The sequence below is a fragment of the Monodon monoceros genome, unplaced genomic scaffold (genome assembly GCF_005190385.1).
Source record: "Monodon monoceros isolate NGI ecotype Baffin Bay Population unplaced genomic scaffold, NGI_Narwhal_1 Super_Scaffold_21, whole genome shotgun sequence".
Taxonomy (NCBI): domain Eukaryota; kingdom Metazoa; phylum Chordata; class Mammalia; order Artiodactyla; family Monodontidae; genus Monodon; species Monodon monoceros.
The window spans coordinates 5786397-5808398 of NW_021703778.1; the positions used below are offsets into that span (position 1 = coordinate 5786397).

The following is a 22002-nucleotide window of genomic DNA, read 5'->3' on the forward strand; positions in this document are numbered from 1 at the left end:
CTTTTAAAAAATGTATCCAACATTCATTCAGTTAGTATCGGTCAATGAGAAAGGCATTTTACTGACCAAATCTTAAATTCAGCAAGTTACTGTAAAAGAATTTGAAAAAGAATCGATAAATGTATATGTGTAACTGAATCACTTTGCTGTACACCTGAAACGAACACAGTATTGTTAATCAACTCTACTCCAATATAAAATAAAAAATTTTTTTTAAATCAAAAAAACAAGTTACTCTAAATCAAAGAGTCCATAGAACTTACTGTGATTATTTACCAAGAAATTCATGGCTTTAGGAGGCTGCAGGGGAAAAAGTGACTTAATGAGAAGTACATTCATTGTACATTCGTTCATTGAGATAAAAATCTGTATTTTAACCTAAGGGGCACCCAGAATGTAAAAAGACTGCCTCTGAATCTATGTCAACTGTAGCAAGTAATTCTTTAATTTTCTCTTATTCATTCTGTCCTTTATCCTATACAGCAAAGCAAATTCACAGCACACACAATAATACTTATATTGAGTGGTTAGAAGAATGTGTGATCCCTGATATCAGGATAGTCTTCAAATAATATAAATGTGTAAAAGGGAAAGGCCTGACTGGAAAAAAAATGCAGATAAAGTTTTGAAATATTAAGTATTTTAAAGATTAACTGACTCTTTGCAAAGACTGCAGCTGACGTTCTATGCCTATGAAACAGGCAATGGAAGATACATATAAATATATATGTGTAAACACACATCTAAATGTATATTATACGTATATATAGAAGGAGAGCACACACACATACAAAAAAGCTTCGTGGCTTATCCTTTCTTTTTGTCCCTGAAAGATTCACTTTTCCTTCTGCCCATTCTTGCTTAAGATCATATTATGACAAAAACAGGAAAATGGATTTTCTTCTACCCCTCCTGGTTTGTAAAAGGAGAAGGAAACATATTCACAACTGTGCCAAGTCTCTGCCTGCCAGGTTTCACCCGACAGTGAATTTTTATTGCTGGTTATTATAAAATCCAGAAAGAAAATTGAGGTTGCATAACTGAAGCTTCTAATGGAAAACTGAGGTTTACACACAGACTGTGCCACCGCTACCACGCACCATGATATACGTGAATCTAAGTATTAACCCATTGGGTCTTCCGGTGACCAGTGCATTAACATCTCCTTCCTGGATGCTTTTTCTTTATGAAGTGAAATGTTCCTAATTTAGGTCCCATTGACAGATGCCTTTGCTAGCTAGCAAATTTCTACAGCGTGCCTCTGAGCCAGTGACATTTCCAAATGTAGATGACACGTAGGGATAATCCACGGTCTGAAGTTCTGATGATTCTGAATTTACACGCAAATATTGTCCAAGAAATTAGGGCTTTTTACCTGTCCCACTGACATGGCTCTGGTCTCTGAAGAGTGAGTTACATCCATATAAAACCCAGTTCCGGATGTGATGTGGACGCCAGTCTCTTCTGCAAAATCCGCTTCAAGGTCTGCACATCTCAGCTGATCCCAGTGGTTGTGTTTTCCACCAAAGCTCCTCCACCTTGGGCTTTAAAATCCAACAATTCTTCCTTGATGGCTTCCGTCTCCTGATTCAACTGCAGATTCTCTCTATGGGAATAAGGGTTTTTCTGGATCTAAAATAAATTTTTCATTGTAATAGGTTCATTGGAGATCACTTCACGGCACGGAGGAGGTGGGTAGTAAGAGCAGTCAAAAGTCATTGTCAAGTGTTCGTGGGTCAGGGTGCGGCCCAGTTTGCTTGGCCCCACAAGGCCCAGAACGGTTTGGACTTTCCCACTTAAGAAAGACATTTCTGATGGGACCAGGAGATGCTCTAAAAAGAGTGTTTTCCGGAAAAAAGAAAATTGTAATCAGAAAATTTAACACACACATAAATTCTGTCCATAGGGGATGTGAAGCTGTGAACGTATACCGGTATAAGAGAGAGAATCAATGAGACTAGAGATACGATCTCACTTATCATCCTGCCAAAGTCAGAGTCTGCTGCTTGTAAATTGCTTACGTTCACTGCAGCTCTAAGTGACATGCGTGGCGTTAAATGTCCCCCAACCACTTCCACTGGGACTCCTCTACCTGATTTAATCCCAGACTCATCTACTGGAAGTATCTCTTGGTATTCAGTTCACATTTTTCTTTCGCTTAATTTTACCTCATTAGTCATAGCTATGCTGCCTTGGATAATTCAAAAATAATCTCCGTTAAAAAAAAAAAACTTCATAATCAATAACTTGTCTCAAAAGCAGCCATGTATCAGAACTGTTTCATTTGTCATTTTTTGGCTAAATTAAATGTACTGAAGCTACTGATCATTCCATGACTCATTCACTATCCACGTGAACAAATTTCTCTTGAAGGTCCACCATGTAGAAATTGGATATATAAAGAGAAATACGACAAAATCTCTGACTATGACGATTTCACAGATTATTCCCCCCAAAAACAGCTGGAGGGACTACATCTAGGTTGAATAATGAAAAAGAAAAACAAACCTCTCCATTCTAGATGTTTTGTTTTGCCTAGGGCACACCTCAGAAATACACTTCAAAAATACTGAAAAGCAAAAATTCTTAGGCGTAATGAGCGACTGTGAGTTACTGAAACTGAAGTCTGTTGTCTCTAAAAAGAGGAAATACCTCTCTGTTTATCCTCTGTTTACTTTCATTTGTGACACAAGTTAAGTGTGCACCAAGCTTCTATCAGTGACAGCAAGGACCCGATTCCAATGCTTTTCATTTCCTAAATGAAGGGATTTGGCTTGGAAAGAAAAAAGACGATCCTGAAAGTGGTGAAGGTATATAGTCAAGGGCAAAACCACGGCCAGAGACAGTGTCCCACTGGAGCACCAATCAGACACACCCAGACGGACGGTGGAAAACAGTCTGCTGGGAACCGAGTAAAACAGTGTCTTTCGAAGCTCTCACGTTGTTCCTTTTTCTTTTTTCCTCCTCTCCCCTCTTTTTAATTGTGGTAAGATATATATAGCATGCAATTTGCCATTTTAACAATTTTTAAATGTACAATTCAGTGGCATTAATTACATTCACAGTGTTATGCAACCATCACCAGTATCTGTTTCCAAAACTTTTTTCATCACTCCAGACAGAAACTCTGTAAACATTAAGCAATGATTCTCCATTCTCTCTTTCCCCAAGGCTCTGGTAACTACCAATTTACTTTCTGTCCCTATGAATTTACCTCTTTTAGATATTTCATTAAATATTTGTTCTTTCACGTTGTTCCTTTAAAAGACATTCTGTGACCATTTTCCCCCTTTGATGGGGGAGGCACATCCCTCTGATGGCCTTCTCTGACTTTCTGAGAATCAGTTTTCCCATCTGTAAATTAGAACAACAATGCACATTTCATAGGCTGCCATAGGAATTAAATTACATAGCACAGGTAAAAAGACCTGTAAAAGTGTCTGGCACCCAGCACACACCTTCAAGAAAATAGTAGCTTTGTTATGCTCCTTCTGGAAACTATTATATATGTCCTGGGTTATTTCTTTCTAGAGGAAGTGGTTGACTGGAGAAGCAATAGGTATAGCACAAGTTTGTAATGGGTGTAGCGCATACATAAGACAAGGTGAAAATAAATCAAGGGTGGAGAAAGAGGAATAGTGAGTTATGGGGCCACTTTACATCAAGCCACTACGATTATCTGGAATGCAGGTGTTTGATATATACTAGCGTGCAATGCATAGATGATTGATTTAGACTGTTTGACAGAGAACTTTAGGACTTGTGGCTAGCGTGGCCATTAATTTTTGTTTGAGAGTGCTCCTCTGCAAGCCAGGCTTCCAAAAGCTAAATATTTCACGTGGCGGGCATAGCAAAAGAAGATCGTATCTATTTAGAGAATCAATCTGTAGCTACCAGTCACTACAGACAGCAATATTTTCCATGGATGATGTCTAGGGACTCAGTGTTCGATGCCTTATTCCTTGCTACTGTAGCTAGTTCTGAAATCAAAGTACCATTAGTAATAGACTCAATATCCCATATGGGTTCATTTGTTCTTTCCCTCCTTCTGGCTGATGGCCTCACCGATGTGTTCCTAGAGAATCGCCAGGGGCCAGAAACTTGGATAAACTGACCAAACACTATCACTTTTACTAGAAAAGCACCACACTGCATATTTAATTGATATAGATTTGAAAGAGCAATGTTGGTAAGTTTCAAACTCACAGGCTGCCAGTCTTCCTGAAAAAAACATCACCTAGGAAATGTCATCTCCTCTGGGAAATTCCTCTAATACTCTCAGGCACAGCTAGTTGGTGCTTTCTGTGATCATATACAATGTAACCCACACTTGAAAGATAAAAGATTAAAGAACAAACTATAGCCAACACCACTCTATGCTAGAATGTATCTTTTAGTGGATTAAAATATGCAGGTAGATTTCCTAGTTCCTCTGCAGTGAGGGAGCCCTTTTGGGTCTATATGCACCCTGGAACTTGTTCTCTTCTCAGTCAGCAGGCAAGGGGCTATGAATGGCCCTCCTCCATAGAGAGAGTGCACAGAATACAGACAGTAAGTGGGCAGTGAAAGCTGCAGTGCACAACTGTGCAAGCAGGAGTGACCCCCCACCCCATGCAAAAAGGAGGCTTCAGGCATTTTACAGAGCATCTGTGGCAAGCTGCCACACTGTGTACACCTGCACAGAAGGTAGCAGGAAAAGGGTTAGCCAGAGCTATAAACACATCGGCCACAAGCTTTGTTGTACTTCAGGTATGAAATCTGAGCAGTCAGAGAGACTGAGGACAATCTTCAATTACTATGACAGCCTGACCAGGGGAAACAACTCTTCCAATTCCAATGGGTATGGGATTTAAAAAAAAAGAACAATATGCAGGATGGGTCTTTTTGGAAAACATATGCATAAATGAACTTTTATAAAATGTATAGCAGGGCTTCCGTGGTGGCGCAGTGGTTGAGAGTCCGCCTGCCGATGCAGGGACGCAGGTTCGTGCCCCAGTCCGGGAGGATCCCACATGCCGCGGAGCGGCTGGGCCCGTGAGCCATGGCCGCTGGGCCTGCGCGTCCAGAGCCTGTGCTCCGCAATGGAGAGGCCACAGCAGTGAGAGGCCCGCGTACCGCAAAAAAAAAAAAAAAAAAAAAAAGTTTAGCAAATTGGATAAATTACCAGAGTTGGGTGGTGAGTAGGTAGTTTGGGAGCAATTTTAGTTTCATTTCACTGAAATTGTGCCACAGCTATTTCACCCTAGCCATTACTCTTAAGAGTTTTTTCTGTCTCCCTAGGGTGGAGATCCATTTCAATTATATTTCATATTTCAGAGAGTAGGACTTCTGAACCTCTGAATATTTTACATATGAATGTGTGGAATTTCTTTAACAGCAATATACTGTCCAATTTCATAGACATAAGCCCTCTTCCTGCCCCTACATCTGCTGTACCAGGTCCTAGACCAGATTGGAGATACACAATTTATAATTTTAGAAGCAATGGTGAAATTGGCAAGTTGATGTTGGATGAATTGATTTTCAGTTCACTTGTTCAACAACTGTGTAAGTTCTAAGCTCTGTAATAAATCCCTTGGTCCATTTCACTTACAGTTGTTTCCTTTCCCTAATCAAACCCTGACGGATTAAAAAATGGGAAAGCGTTTCAGAGTTTTATGCGGGAGAAGATATGATCTGAATAACCTGGCAGCTGTGCGGAGAATGGACAGAAGCGGGGCCAGTGTGCCTGCAGAGACCAGCGGGGTGTTGCCAGAATCTGGACAAAATCCAGTGGTGGCTTAGTCTGAGCTTGACGCCAGTGGAGATGGTGAGACAGCAGAAGCAGAAAGAAGTACAACAGATGGAAGTTTCTCACTGGCCTTGCTGGTGCTATAAAAGTAGTATCCCCCAAATAAATGGGCTCCTTAGAAAAAAGTGCTGTCTCATGGAAATGTGTGGGCACTTCTATTTTTTTATGGGTTACATCATACGGAGCAGCCAGTACTCCATAAACGCTGCACTTAAAGCTGACATTTGATTTGTGACTAAAATATTTTAAACACCGCATAATACTTTTGGAAGCTTGTTTGAATACTTCCGTCATGTGCAGGTTCAAGCCTTTGGCATGCCTTCTCTCCAACAGCATCCGTCCAGTGGCCGAACAACAGTGACACAAGGAATTTCTCCTCACACACGTCCCTACATGTCCACTTGCCCAAATATTTATGGCTAAGTGGTTCTCCTGCGTGGAGATTTATAACTTTTCATATTAAACACTGTCCAAAGATCAATAGCCATGTCTGAGTAAAGAGAAAGAAATCCAGCCACCTCAGTACACAGAACAATATGGGGACCCAGCAAGCTCTTCAAACTGTGACATAAATAAAACAAAACTACTCAGAGATACAAACGAGCAACTTGTATCTGGAATTCAGAGGAAAATGGTGGGTTTCATCCCAAGTTTTTTTGTTTTTTTTTGTTTTTTGTTTGCTATTTGACTAAGGAAGTAAGAGAGACAAACTTGGGATATTTCTAAATCTCAAACAACAAATATGAAGATGGTGGCAGAGATGTACACGGGAAGTGACCTTCCTAGAAAAATGCGGTCACAGGCAGGTGTGCTTGGGAAAGATGCCCCCCCCTCCTCTGGCTCAGCTCGGCGCTTCCCCATCCTGTGCTCCTTGATGAGAACGGTTCATCTAAACCGCTAGGTCAAGTCATTCAAGTGTTTATTAAACTCAGAAATTACACCGGGCTCTTGACTGAAGGGATGGAGCTTGTGGCTTCGTTGACTCTTTAATTTAGTCAACCATGTGCTAACTAGTCAACCCTTCAAGTCATACACACTGTAACTGGTAAATTGTACTGCTGGCTTCTTGAATCCATTACCTGTTTAGTCAACAAACGGTAAATATTTTCTCCTCAATAAAAGAAAGAGAGGAAGGATGTGGGTGTAGGGGGAAAAGAGAGGGGGAAAAAACAACATTTCTTTCTGTGGAGGTCAAAATACAATATTGCTTACTACTTATCATAGTAACATAAGTCATCGTTGTGCAATGTTGGCAAAATGCTGCTGTCTGCAGAACTGAACGGACCTTCGTGTTTTTCTTCATTTGAAAAGCTAAGATCTTAGCTCATCTTAGCCCTTCTTATTCTCAGAAGAAGGTTCCATACTCAGTGCTTTGAGGATGTTTGATGAGACTTTTTGATTTTGCTAACATGCAGTCCTGGAAGAGAAACATACACCAAGTTACTGAATACAATAATTAAAACTTCTTTTTCTTCGTAAAGAACTCTCTGAGGTGAAGTTCGTTCTCAGCTTATTATAGAGGGCGTTTTTTTGTTTTTTTTTTCTTCCATGGATTCCTAGCAATAGGTTGTCTCCTGGAAACAACAATATTTTGAGCAAATTGCACAGCTGGTCCTTAACTATATTTAGTCATTAAGAATCTTAAATTTTGTGCTAATTTTAATTCTTGGCAAATCAAATTAATGTCTTATCCACAAAATATCTATATTCCTCACACAGTTTCATTTGGGAGGCTATTCTTGAGGTGGCCTGGTTTAGTTGGAAGAATGGTCCGGTCAGAGTCAAAGCTCTTGGCTTTTCCTCTAAACAGCTGTGTGACTTTGGGCAAATAACTTAACACTCAGAGGCTGTTTTCCCATCTGTGAAATGAAGGGGTTGACCAGATGACTTCTGGATGACATCCATGCTTCTGCGATAGCCTTTAACTTGAAATGGATATTACTGACTTTCTAGAAATCATTATCAATGAAGGTTGTACTTTAAGAACAGTTTTTAAAATGTGTATTTTATATAGATATGCATACATACATATAATAAGAGAGACAGAATGAATTTCATCCATTAAATATCAGTTTCACTTATTAACTATGAATAAAGGCTGTACTTTAAGAATGTTTTTTAAAATGTATATTTTAGGGAGTTCCCTGCTGGTCCAGAGGTTAGGACTTGGTGCTTTCACTGCCGTGGGCCCGGGTTCAGTCCCTGGTCAGGGAAGTAAGATCCTGGAAACCACGCAGCCAAAAAAAAAAAACAAAAACAAAAACTGGGGCTTCCCTGGTGGCGCAGTGGTTGAGAGTCCGCCTGCCGATGCAGGGGACACGGGTTCGTGCCCCGGTCCGGGAGGATCCCACATGCCGCAGAGCGGCTGGGCCCGTGAGCCATGGCCGCTGAACCTGCGCGTCTGGAGCCTGTGCTCCGCAACGGGAGAGACCACGACAGTGAGAGGCCCGCATACCGCAAAAAAAAAAAAAAAAGTACATTTTATGTACATGTGAATACTTACATACATGGAGAGAGAGACAGAGAAAGAGAGAATGAATGAATGAATGAGTGAATTTCACTTTCAGCTACTTCTAAGCTTAAAAGAGAACTCTCCAAGAGGCTAGGAGGGACAGATGGTTTGAAAGAACCCTGAACTTGAAGTTCTGGCTCTAATGTTTCCTACCTGTGTAATTGTGGAAAATTTTAAAGCTTAAGTGAGTTGAGCTGATTTCCTCACTTGAAAACTGCAATAGATCTGCCTGATCTACTGCTTTAGATTTGAAACGAAAAGCAAATAAGATAGTACCTAAAAGCGTTACCTAAATTATAAAGCCCCAGACAAATGTCCTGAATTATTATTACTTGCCAAACTTTGAATTCTTTTCCAAATATTTGCTGAGTATCCTTAGGCAAATGAACCTAAACTTGTTCTCTAAAAAAAAACTAACAATAAGGGGTTGGAGTTGATGAATCAAACTGAGGCTCTAATTTGCTTAGAAAGGAATTCCTTCACTTGAGGCCCATGACTTTTAGAAGCAGATTGACTGTTTCAATTGACATCACAACTCACTGGACTTTTGGAAATGACCCACTGAAGTGACTACAGCTACAGGAGGCCTTCATTATCCACGGAGAACTGGTACTGGAAACGCCTTTTTAAATGAAGGGACTTCAAACAGTGTATTAGCTGGTCTCCATAGCTGGCTTTCAGTGAACTGTGCTTTCCAATATTCCTGTCCTGGGGCAGCAGCCTCTTTCCAGACTGAGCTAGCCTGTGTCTGGCTTTAATCAGTAGTGATGCTATGTCAGTTGGGGACCCAGATTTTTGGAAGTAGCTTCTGCTTTTGTGCTTTGGGGAACCTTGAGCTGCAATGTAAGAAGTCTGGCTACCCTCTCATGTGGAGAAGGAGGGACCCTAGGACTACATGGATAGTGGGAGAGGCTCCCGAGTCACCCCACTGAGCTCAGCCTTGTGGCCGTCCCTGGGAAGGTACCAGACAAGTAAGTCATCTTGAACATCTGAACCCAGCCAAGATCCCACATGACTGCAGGCCTAGCTACAGCTAACCTAGCAGAGTCTGGCCAACCCACAGGATTATGATTATGGGAGATAATAAAATGGCTGTTATCTGAAACCTGTGGTTTGGGGGGATGGTTTGTTACACAGCAGTGGGTAATCAAAATGTACAGAGACCAAAGCTGAATAGTAAGTCATATTTAAAGGACTTGATTAAAATTTCAAATTAGAAAAATAAAATATTATAAAATAAGTCATAATTATCAGTGTGCCGTAATTGTTGGAACAAAAAATTAATTGAATGTTGGATTTTTAAAAATTAACTGAATGTATAATTTTTCTGATGAAATTAGGTGATATGACATCTTTTACTTGACTTTCGCACCCCAGTTATGAAAAAGGTTATTTTTGCCAAAGTATTTCTGAAGACGTTATCATCTTCTTTTTACCCGGGTCCCCTATTAACCAGTTTTATGCTGCGTATTCTCTTTTGAAGCACTAATCCTGATACTATCCATGTTAATTTCTCCTCTTGGGTTGTTAAAGGTCTAATTCTGTCACATCCTTATTTGGGGTTTGTATGTATTATAGCATTTCTCCAATATCACTTTTCTCAATCATGACGAACTGCATCTTTTTTTTTTTTTAATTTTCAATTTTACTTTGCAGTCTATTTGCATCATATCCCTTGATACTGATGACTATTTACAGCAGTCAGCAGAGTTGAAGAAAAAGATACTCAGATGCTAGGCAGGAACAGAAATTAGGATTAAGGAAACAGGAATGCTAAAATGGGAACTAGTTTTTGAATGGTCAGTTCATTAGTGCATAGATTTGGTTTATCTAAGCCTCTTAATGGTGGGGACGGGCACTCATAGTGAGTATATCATAGAGTGAAATTTAAAAGTATATCCCAGCAAATGTCACTTTGTACTGAATTGATCTATTAAGGGATTTGTCTCCATTTGACTAGGTGCTCTGTGTGTGTGTGTGTGTGTGTGTGTGTGTGTGTGTGTGTGTATAGGAGGGGAAAGGGGGAAATCTCTCTTTTCTCCCCTATACTTACATAGTATCTAGCATTTGGTTTGCACCTGTGAAACTGGACTGAACTAAATAGAGTCATTTGTTTATGCCCTAATGAGTGAAAGAGCAAAAAGTTTCATCCTAAAATGAAAAAAGGAAAATTTACTATAACTCTATCATTCCAATAAGATTAAAATCCCCCCCCCTTTTTGTTGAAGTTTGCAAGTGGAAGGGGCACATAATATGTACAACTATACTCCAAATCCCAATGGATTATCCCACAAATAGTTACTTTTTCTTTTATATACAAACAAATGTGACAGTCTAGTTTAAATTATGCCTTCTTAGTGAGAAATGAAGACAGAAGTGGCCACACACATAAAATTCTCAAGCCTACAAACTAAACCTCAAGCATGATGTATTTTTTTAAAAATAATTGCCAATGGATACAACATAATGGAAAACTGTCCAAATTTCAAATAAGATACTTATTTGGAATTGCTGCTGCCGGGTAAGCTCTAAAACATGGTGGCAGAGAGGGGAGCTTGGTTTCAATTTTGTGTAAACAATGCTTAACAATAAAAGTACTTAAAATGTATACCACATTTAAGGAACTTAACTTAAACACAGCTAACCATTTGGAATTTGTCATAGATAGAAATCTAGCTTCACATTAAAAAAAAAAAAAAAAGCTTTCCATTCTAAATGGCAACTGAGTCCTAAAAGTTAGCAGAAGTGGGCATATTTTGGGGGATCCAGTAGAAAGTATGAGTTGGGAGATGGTTAAAACACAGATGGCTCATTCACTGTCTGGCTTGTGAGAGATAAGTAATAGCATAGTGAACCTGGTGACATATGGCTCTCCTATACGTAACCCTAGCAAAGTGCCAACTTGCCCAACTTTTCTGAAAAGCAGTTTAGCAATATGTAGCTAGAGTTTTTAAATGTTATAGTGCTGCTGGGGATCTGTCTTCAGGAAATATTTAGATACCTGTAAAAAATATTTATGCCCGAAGTTTTCTTTTTGGCATTATTTAGAATAGTGACCAAAATATCCAGTAATACAGGAATGTTTCCCTCTATGATGGAACATTATGCAAACATTCAAGTTATAGTTTCAAAAAAATATTTAGGGATAGAAGAAAATGCTCTCATAACATGTGAAAGAAAATACAAAACTGTAAATTTATGGTGAATGTATATGGCTACATATGAGTAGAACTTAAAATGTATTGTGTATCTTGGGCAATAGACAGTAAAGATAGACAATTTTTTTTCTTCATTACAATTTAATGTTATGTTCCAGTTTTTTAATGTATATCTGTTTCATTTATATCATTAAAAGGGAGTAAAGTGAGAAAAGGTCAATCTTACCAGTGTAAACCTGTACTATCGTATGCCTATACTATTGTCACCTGTAAAATAATAGGGTATAGGGCTTCCCTGGTGGCGCAGTGGTTGAGAGTCCGCCTGCCGATGCAGGGGACGCGGATTCATGCCCCGGTCCGGGAGGATCCCACATGCCGTGGAGCGGCTGGGCCCGTGAGCCATGGCCGCTGAGCCTGCGCGTCCGGAGCCTGTGCTCCGCAACGGGAGAGGCCACAACAGTGAGAGGCCCGTGTACCGCAAAAAAAAAAAAAATAGGGTATAGATTTTGGTTTATTTATGTATTTATTTTTATTGAAGTATAGTTGATTTACAAGATTGTAGTAGTTCCTGGTGTACAGCAAAGTGATTCAGTTATACATACATATGTATATTCTTTTTCATATTTTTTCCATTATGGTTTATTACAGGATATTGAATATAGTTCCAGGTGCTCTACAGTAGGACCTTGTTGTTTATCCATTCTATATATAATAGTTTGCATTTGCTGATCCTAAACTCCCAATCCATCCCTCCCCCTTTCCCCCTCCCTCTTGGCAACCACAAGTCTCTATGTCTGTGAGTCTGTTTGTTTTGTAGGTAAGTTCATTTGTTCATCCGTGTCATATTTTATATTCCACGTATAAGTCATATCATATGGTATTTGTCTTTCTCTGTCTGACTTACTTCACTTAGTATGATAATCTCTGGGTCCGTCCATGTTGCTGCAAATGGCATTATTTCATAGAATATAGATTTTGAATCCTCAGCTAAGACACACAAAGATTTATTAACTCAAGAGCTATTTCAGCTTCTTCTTTATTATCACAGAATTGCTAATTGCCAGTCGAGCCTGAGATTTGATATTGTTCGTGTGCAAATACCTCTGATCAAATTACATGCCGTTGCAGTGGCTATGGTTCGCTTTGATTACATTCAAGCTCTTTGACCGAGCCCTTTATGGATTGAACTTGACCCTCGTTGAAATCCTGGAGCCCAACGAGAATTTTGGAAAAGCTTCAGCAGCCTGAATAAACGTTATCACAGTCAAGCCACTCAAGGACCACAAATCCCACTATGCAATACACTCCTGTGTGTGGTTAGGGATGCAGATGGGGGGGGTAGTCAATGAGTCATTTCATAGGAAATGTCAGAAATGATGAAGTATGGGTCATCATTTATTTATAAGTGAAAAAGAGAGATCAAACGATATAAATTTTAAGTAAAGATAAACCATATAAGGACAAAACCATAAAATAATCTTTTTTCAAGGAAGGTTAACAGCCTTTGACAGGTTAGCAGAAAAACAAAAAGATGAAATAAACATAGTTATCTATCCACTGGGTCCCCCTCCAACTTGTTCTCCATAGACTAGGGATCCTGATAAAACATAGACTTGATCATTTCTGTCCCTCCTTCAAAATCCCCTAGAAGTTTCCCATTGCCCTTGGGATACAGCCCAAAATACTTGGCATAAGCTATAAAGCATGGCATGATCTGGTTCCTTCTCCTGTCATTTCACTCCACTCTACCCTTTCTCCCTGACCCCTCTCCTCCCTGGCCTTTCAGTTACTCAAAAATGCCAGACTCTTCAACTCACGATCTTCCTACAGACTCTAAAGTTTGTGTTGTTTTCTCCTCCACTGATTTTGTGGCTAAATTCTCAACTCAGTGTCATTTCCTTAGAAGCTTTCTCTATTTTCAAGCTTTTGTGGTCCTGAGGGCACCTGAGACTTGATCCTAAGTACATTCTCCTTGCCCGCCTCTCCCCCCTTGTCACAATGCACTTCAGGTACCTTCTGCCATAGCCCCATCTGCCTCTCTGCAGAAACCTCCACAAATTAACCCTTTCACATCCAGCTTCTCCATCCTTTTAAAAAAAGCTTCTCCATCCTTTTATAAAAAGCCATAAATATTTCTTGAGCATCCCTTAAGTGTAAGATCCTGTGCTTGGCAGGTAGAGCCTATGGGAGATACTCAACATGCTTGCACCTGTCTCAAGTCTCTGAATGTGTTTCTGCCTCTTTTTTTCTGAGCTAACAAATCCCACCTACTCCCACTCTACTTCCTCAAGCCTTTTCCTATCCTGGCTGACTTGTACTAGGCCTTCAGGATGAGGCTTTGGCATCATTTCTTTTTTTCTAAAAAAAAGGACCTTGAAATACTGAAAATAACAACCTTTTTTTTTTAAGTATTTTAAAATTTTTTAAATTTATTTTTGGCTGCCTTGGGTCTTAGTTGCGGCATGCAGGACCTTTGTTGAGGCATGCGGGATCTTTTGTTGCGGCGCACGGGCTTCCCTCTAGTTGTGGCATGCAGGTGTTCTCTTCTCTAGTTGTGGCGCTCAGGCTCCAGGGCACGTGGGTTCTGTTGTTTGCGTCACACGGGCTCTACTTGAGGCGCACGAGCTCAGTAGTTGTGGCGCGCGGGCTTAGTTGCCCTGTGGCCTGTGGGACCTTAGTTCTCTGACCAGGGGTCGAACCTGCATCCCCTGCACTGGAAGGAGGATTCTTTACCACTGCACCGCCAGGGAAGTTCCTTGGCATCATTTCTAACTGGAAGGTTTTCATGATATTCCTCCTTGTTGCTCAAGCATTCTGGATAAGATGCCCACTCTAGGTGCTCTCATAGTCTGAGTTTACCCTTGAAACTCACATCTTGTGTTAATGTCTGTCCATCAGACTTTGAGCTCTTTGAGGGCAGAGCCCATGTCCTGGCTCTCAGTCCTCAGCCCCTGGCAGTGCCTGGCACATGCTTGCTTGTTTGAATCCAGCCCTGTTCAATGCAGGATTTGAGGTAACTTACACAAAAGACACATAAAGCAAACAAATATTAAAGCCGAAGCAAGGAAATTGTAAACGGAAGTAGAATCAGGACCAGAAAAGAAGAACAGGTTCATGGTTGTTAGAAAAGGGCTAAAAAGTTTTTCCTGGAATATTTATTCATATGCATCTAACAATAAATAATTCTAAGATCATAGCATGTCCCATTTATGGCACATCAGATTATTTCCCTAAATCAAAACCACTAAAACTTATTTAAAAGCATGGAAAACTGTTTTCCCAAAAGTTTTGGGGTTATGGATTTTGAGGCCATGTTTGTTTTTTCAACTTTCCTGTATCTTTGCACTCTAAACTCTCAGAAGACAGTAAACATGCCATTGTAGCTTATCCTTCTGCACCCAACACAGTACTACATGGGAATACATATGCTCTTTTTGTTTTTTTGTGGGTTTTTTTGCCGTACGCGGGCCTATCACTGTTGTGGCCTCTCCCGTTGCGGAGCACAGGCTCCGGACGCGCAGGCTCAGCGGCCATGGCTCACGGGCCCAGCCGCTCCACGGCATGTGGGATCTTCCCGGACCGGGGCACAAACCCGTGTCCCCTGCATCGGCAGGCGGACTCTCAACCACTGCGCCACCAGGGAAGCCCACATATGCTCTTTAAAAACAAAAACAAAAACAAAAAACTTTCCCTTACGAAATAAGAGCAAGACTCTTGAGCATATAGAAACAATGTTAAGTGATTTCATCTTCAAGGAAGTTCCTACCTGAATTCGTAGCCACCAAATATAAATCCAGAAACTAAAAATACTCAGTAAAATTACTGCAGGTGATTCATAGCAGTAACCATTCCTTTATAAGGAGTAAAACTGGATAATGACTCTTACAGCTAATTTTTTAAATGTATAGACCATCCCCCCCTAATTTCTTTTTAAGAGAGTTTAATTTCAAAATAATTTTCCTGGAATCCCAGAAAGCCTTTCTACTGCACGAGTAGCTACTATCTAAAAGGCATTTCCCACAAAATCATCTCAGGTTATTTATTTTGAAGACCACACAGTAGACTGTCTTCGAAAAGTCTTGACTTTCACTATCCTGCTTAGCTGAATTAGCTAAGCTTAAAAAGAATCAGTACCACGTATGTGCTTTTAGATTGTCACATTTAGCCTGTTTGGTGTAAAAAGTGGTAGGCCTGCCAGTTCTCCTGCAGAAAAAGGTCAAGGAGAGCCAGAGGACTCTTCACCTGATTGTAGCCCTCCTTGTCTTGTTCTAGAGACTTCCAGAACATGATCTGTTTTCTACCCAGATGCCTATATGAGAAATGCCACCCATGCTTGAGGAAGAGGATTTATACATGTAACTACTTTTGCTTTGAACACTACTTCCCACACACGCAGAAGTAGGTACCACCTCTGAGCTATATTAGTTATGGGCAAGAAGCAGATGCTCAAAAAGTGTCTGTTCAACCAATGAACAGCTTGAGTTCCATCCACCCTTCAATTCCACACTGATGGAACGTAATTTCAGCCGGAAGCAATCTGATGTTCTCATTGGCATTGTGGCCTCGTTCTAGGCTTGTGACCAGCTACTGTTATTCTTTTCGAAATATTAAGAAAAGTAACTTTGATTTGTAGGTTTGAGGGGATAACTTGGTCCTTGGATTCTCAGAGCATAGGAAGGCAACATAAGGGAGCCTGCCTCCCAGGCATCCACAGATTTCACCTGAGTACATTTCAATTTGGTGTTACAAACGTTTGCTGAGGATCTGCTGATCTCCTTTGGAGGAGGATACTATGGTAAACAAAGATGAAAAAGGAGCACTCCTGCCTTAGGAAGCTGAAGCGTTCCAACACAAGTGCCTGACATAGGGTGAGCTTCCAATGTCAAACTGATATTCTCTGTGTATTGGTGGGACAGCTATGATATAAAGCAGAGTGCAGTAAATGTTCGAAAAGAAGTACAAAGCAAGTGCTCTGGGGAGTATTGTCTTGACAACATTCATCAGTACTGGAGGGGCTGCGAGGGCTTCCTGGAGGAGGTGACATTTAGGCAATGCTGCAGAACATTAAGAGGATTTTCGCAAGGAGGCATTCGGGTGGCATGAGCAATGAGCAATGTTTTGGGGTTTGTAAGCAGTCTTTAGAGGCTCATGCATGGATTGCATGGCAGGTCTGTAGTAGAAAATACTGATGCATGGGCTGGCCCCAAAGGATGAGACCTGTATTAGGATGATAATTAAATGGGCAGTGTGAGTATAGGCTGAATGCTGGAGACTGGAGGCTAGGATGAGTTAGGAAACAAAAGGGAATTTTCATTGTCCCTCAGGGATTTTAAGAGCAGGAGTACGTTTCAGGGGAAAGGAATCCTGGATGAGTATTCTCTTTTTTTCCCCTCTCACTTACAGAAGTGTTAAAATGATAGCTGTGTAAAGTACTTTTCCCAATGATAGTTTGAAAACACAATTGGAAAGTCTTAAATGTTGACTGAACATAGCATGACTTGAATACTCATTGACCTCTCAAACATGTTACTTATTGATGGGAAAAATTAAATCAAAATACTTAGAACAATTAGAAAGTTCACAGTAATTGAACTCTCAAACCCCACAATGATGACCACTATGAATATCACATGGTATGAATGTGTCTTCATAAAACTCTAACTGCATTGAAGCCCCAGCTTTCTATATTGCTGGTTTCATTACTTTCAAGAGATTATGGAATATCAAAAGTGTGATCTACAATAATAACGTCGTGTGTTTCTCTGAAGAGCTCAGGACACTCTTTACACTTTAATTAAATCTCCTAATGTCCTGGTGAAATAAGCAAGGGACCAGTGAATGTGAGTCACCGAAAAGTACCCAACTAGACTTTGGACCATGGGACATACTTTTAGATGAAATCTGCTATTACTATTATTGTTCCCATTTCACCAATGAGGAAGTAGGGTTTATTCAGACAAGGATCTTCCATTTTCACTGAAGGCAGAATACACTGTTTTAGGCTCTGTAAGCATCCCTTGGGAGGCCTTTAAAAATAGTATAAGATCTCTGAGGTTTCTCCTTTGAGATTCAGCCAGTACTTTTTTTTTCTTTTTTCTTTATTTATTTATGTATTGGAGTAGATTTACAATGTCGTGATAGTTTCTGCTGTACAGCAAAGTGAGTCGGCTATACATATACATGTATCCACTCTTTCTTAGATGCTTTTCCCATATAGTCAACCTGCACTTATTAATGAACACCTAAATGCGCACCAAAGAAAATAGACATCCCCCTTTTCTTGCAAAAGAACACAGGATGAGAATCCCAATGTGTCATGATATGTAATCTCTTAGCTTTCATTGGCTGGTTTATCAGGAGCTTGGCTGAGTTGTCTCACAGCTGCCTTCCCTGTATCCGTGTCCTTCCCACAGCAACAGAGAGATGAGTGGGTACCAGTCTTAAGGGGGTTGATTGTGTTAAAGACACGGTACAAACTGCAAGAGCTAGGAAAAAAGAAGACTAGAAAACGGTAACTCCTGACTCTTGGTTCTATACTTAGGGTAGTGGTATAGATTCTAAAGTGAGACTCTGAAAAAGAAACAGACATGCAGTTATCATACATGATCTAGTTTATAAACCAAATCCACTTCTTAGGAAGGAAATTAAAGGGCCCAAACCATTTTAACCAGACTATGGCACCACTGTCTCAATCTTACCACCTCCTGACATCCTACAAAACACAGGCATGGCTCCCAGAGAAACAGAGATCCCAGTTTGGGGGAAAAAAAAAATCAGAAAAAAAGATAGATGCTGTCTTGGTTTTAGGTAATAATTTCTTATCATTGAAGTCTGAAAAACAAATGGGGATACAAATAATGAAATTTTATGGCAATATTTGGTTGTAAGATGCTTATAACGATCCAGACTATGCTTACAATTGTTTAGATTATCATAAAAATGAAAACACAAAATCAAACATTTTTGTTGAGAATTTGTGGCTCCTCAAGTTTGAGAAAAATTAAATTGCTTTAGAGATAATTTTTACTGATGGGTCTAGGAAAGAAGGCAAGGTAACAAATTTTGCCTCGTCCTAAGAGACTGTGGCACCTGACACAGAAACCTCTTTTGGGGAAAGACAGGTATTTGATGTACTAAAAATAAAGTAACAAACAGCTTATTTCTACTCCTGAAAACTGATTTCCGACAGAGGCACCAAGGGCAAGTCTGTAATAAATACATGTGTCATAGAGCAATAATCACTCTCTCCCAGTCTTTGAGATGGCAGAAAAAAAATGCTCTAAAGGAATTCTAAATTCTCAAGATAACAAGCCTCACAAAATTAGGAAGATTCCCTACAGCCAACTAACAAATTTTTAGTTAACTAGTCCCTAGTCATATACATGTATTTAAATATAAAGGGAATGTAATGCTTATTTATTTTCCTCATAAAAATAAGGTACTCTAAAAGATTTAGAAAGGTTGTCTAACATTATATTTTAATTTGGTACTTCAGTCACTGCTATTACTTGCTTCGTAAGAATTCACAGAAAGTCGTATATTTGAAATACTATTCAACACAGTATTTATCTATGTACTTGTACAATTATGAAAGCAGAAGTTTCCTTTCACTGTAGTTCTAACTGTACTTTAACAAGTATAGGTATACCAAAGCACTATAATTTTAATCTCTTCTTTGGATTAGATTTATATCTGCAACTTTAATAATTTTCATCAATTTCCTAAATAAAAAAAACATTTTAACTCAAATTACAAGTCTGCTGGAACATGTCAAATTATTAGATACATCTAAATAAGGTATGGTTTTTTGAATTTAATGGTTTCGAAGCAGGTAAAATAAAATTTTTTATTAATATTAAATATTAAAATGCACATTTGTAATTAAAATATGAAAGTTTCAATTAATGTTAAATACTATTTGTTTGCAGATTTTTTTTTTTAAGAAAATAAAGACCTACTGTATAGCACAGGGAACTCTACTCAATACTCTGTAATGGCCTATATGGGCAAAGAATCTAAAAAAGAGTGGATATATGTATATATTGTTTTTGAATTTTATTTTTTTATACAGCAGGTACTTATTAGTCATCAATTTTATACACATCAGTGCATACACGTCAAACCCAATCGCCCAATTCAGCACACCACCATCCCCACCCCACCGCGGTTTTCCCCCCTTGGTGTCCATATGTTTGTTCTCTACATCTGTGTCTCAATTTCTCCCCTGCAAACCGGTTCATCTGTACCATTTTTCTAGGTTCCACATATATGCGTTTTGAGCTGGAAGGGACTACAGAGCTCACTTAATACAAAGACTTCATTTTTAGTTGCAAAAACTGAATCCTTACTTTTTGAAGGCCAGATAACCTAGACCAGAACGCAGTCTCCCAACTTGTTAGTCCACTGCTCACTTTATTTAACCACGTAGATATTTGCTATAAACACCACATTAAGTTATCCTGGTGTCCATTTATATGGGAACAGTATTCAGAGGGAACATCACTCATTGGCCTAAGGAAGAAGCTACAATTATCCAGCACCAGAAAATCGAATCCCAACTCCACTGTAGACTGCCTGGCATGAAGCAAGCCATTTAAGTGCACTCTGCTCCCCTTTTCCCAAATAATAAAAAAAGAACTGGAAAAAAAAAAAAGGACTGGAGTAATTTAAATGTATCTACCTAAATTGGTTGTCGCAAGAAGTGGTAATAAAAATAATGACAAAGCATACAGAATCTCTAAGTGTGAACTAAATACTTAATAACAAAAAACTCATCTTAATTATATTTAAACCAAACAGTAATAACCACTTTGAGTCACTATTAGGAGGGAGTGTATATTAGCTATTGCATGTCCTTATGCCATCCGAACGAGCTAATGCAGGGGTTTATCTAACAAGTTCAGCAGCTCCTAAACTTTCCTAGTTTTCCATAATCGGTCTTTATGTTGACCTAAGCCATATAGTAATTATCAATCAAGAACAAACTAGCACTCCATGACTTATCAAATGCACTACTCGTTACTAAACAGACATAAGTGTTAATGAAGCATTTGTAGTGTAAACACTGTAGAACCATCCTGTAACATATGCAGAGCATAAACCCTGCCAAATACTATTCCCTAATAACAAAATATAGTTTCCTGGGTGACATGTAAAATCATCCAGCTTGAGCTGACCTTTAAAAAACAAAAACTTATCAACTGGATTCTCTTGGATAAGAAATAGATCTTGCAGGGGGGGGACCTTCAAGATGGCGGAGGGGTAGAACGTGGAGATCACCTTCCTCCCCACAAATACATCAAAAATACATCTACATATGCAACAACTCCTACAGAATACCTACTGAATGCTGGCAGAAGACCTCAGACCTCCCAAAAGGCAAGACACTCCCCACGTACCTGGGTAGGGCAAAAGGAAAAAGGAAAAACAGAGACAAAAGAATAGGGACGGGACCTGCACCAGTGGGAGGGAGCCGTGAAGGAGGAAAGGTTTCCACACACTAGGAGCCCCTTCGCGGGCGGAGACTGCGGGTGGCGGAGGGGGGAAGCTTCGGAGCCGCGGAGGAGAGTGCACAGCAACAGGGGTGCGGAGGGCAAAGCGGGGAGATTCCCGCACAGAGGATCGGTGCCGACCGGCACTCACCAGCCCGAGAGGCTTGTCTGCTCACCCGCCGGGGCGGGCGGGGCTGCGAGCTGAGGCTCGGGCTTCGGTCAGAGCGCAGGGAGGGGACTGGGGTGGGCGGCGTGAACACAGCCTGCAGGGGGTTAGTGCGCCACGGCTGACTGGGAGGGAGTCCGGGGAAAAGTCTGGACCTGCCGAAGAGGCAAGAGACCATTGTTTTGGGGTGCGCGAAGAGAGGGGATTCAGAGAACCGCCTGTTAACCCCATAAGGTTAACAGCTGATCTTTCAGCAGAAATTCTGCAAGCCAGAAGGGACTCGATGGACATATTTAAAGTGATGAAAGGGAAAAACCTACAACCAAAATTACTCTACCCAGCAATGATCTCATTCAGATTTGACGGAGAAATTAAAACCTTTACAGACAAGCAAAAGCTAAGAGAATTCAGCACCACCAAACCAGCTTTACAACAAATGCTAAAGGAACTTCTCTAGGCAGGAAACACAACAGAAGGAAAAGACTTAACAAATGCAAAACAATTAAGAAAATGGTAATAGGAACATACATATCAATAATTACCTTAAATGTAAATGGATGAAATGCTCCAACCCAAAGACATAGACTGGCTGAATGGATACGAAAACAAGAGCCATATATATGCTGTCTACAAGAGACCCACTTCAGACCTAGGGACACATACAGACTGAAAGTGAGGGGATGGAAAAAGATATTCCATGCAAATGGAAATCAAAAGAAAGCTGGAGTAGCAATTCTCATATCAGACAAAATTAGACTTTAAAATAAAGACTATTAGAAGAGACAAAGAAGGACACTACATAATGATCAAGGGATCAATCCAAGAAGAGATAACAATTGTAAATATTTATGCACCCAACATAGGAGCACCTCAGTACATAAGGC

General features: G+C 40.0%; 2 protein-coding genes across 4 annotated transcripts in view; one reads left to right on the forward strand and one right to left on the reverse strand.

Moving 5' to 3' along the window:
* The window catches only part of PTER (phosphotriesterase related), a 32847-nt gene extending 27851 nt beyond the window's left edge, over positions 1-4996 (reverse strand). Inside the window, 2 exon segments of the mRNA XM_029239181.1 lie at positions 1376-1468; positions 1471-4996. Of these exon segments, the coding sequence (XP_029095014.1) occupies positions 1376-1468; positions 1471-1809 (432 nt within the window). The 5' untranslated portion in view covers positions 1810-4996.
* Positions 1-22002, forward strand: part of RSU1 (Ras suppressor protein 1) — a 355370-nt gene that overhangs the window by 296376 nt on the left and 36992 nt on the right. The window contains exon 10 of one of the 3 annotated variants that reach the window (XR_003796045.1): positions 5596-5624. The exons of the other annotated variants lie outside the window; for them this stretch is intronic. The gene's annotated coding sequence lies outside the window, so the exon portion shown is untranslated. Of the gene's footprint in view, positions 1-5595; positions 5625-22002 lie in introns of those variants that run through there. 3 annotated transcript variants of the gene reach the window in all.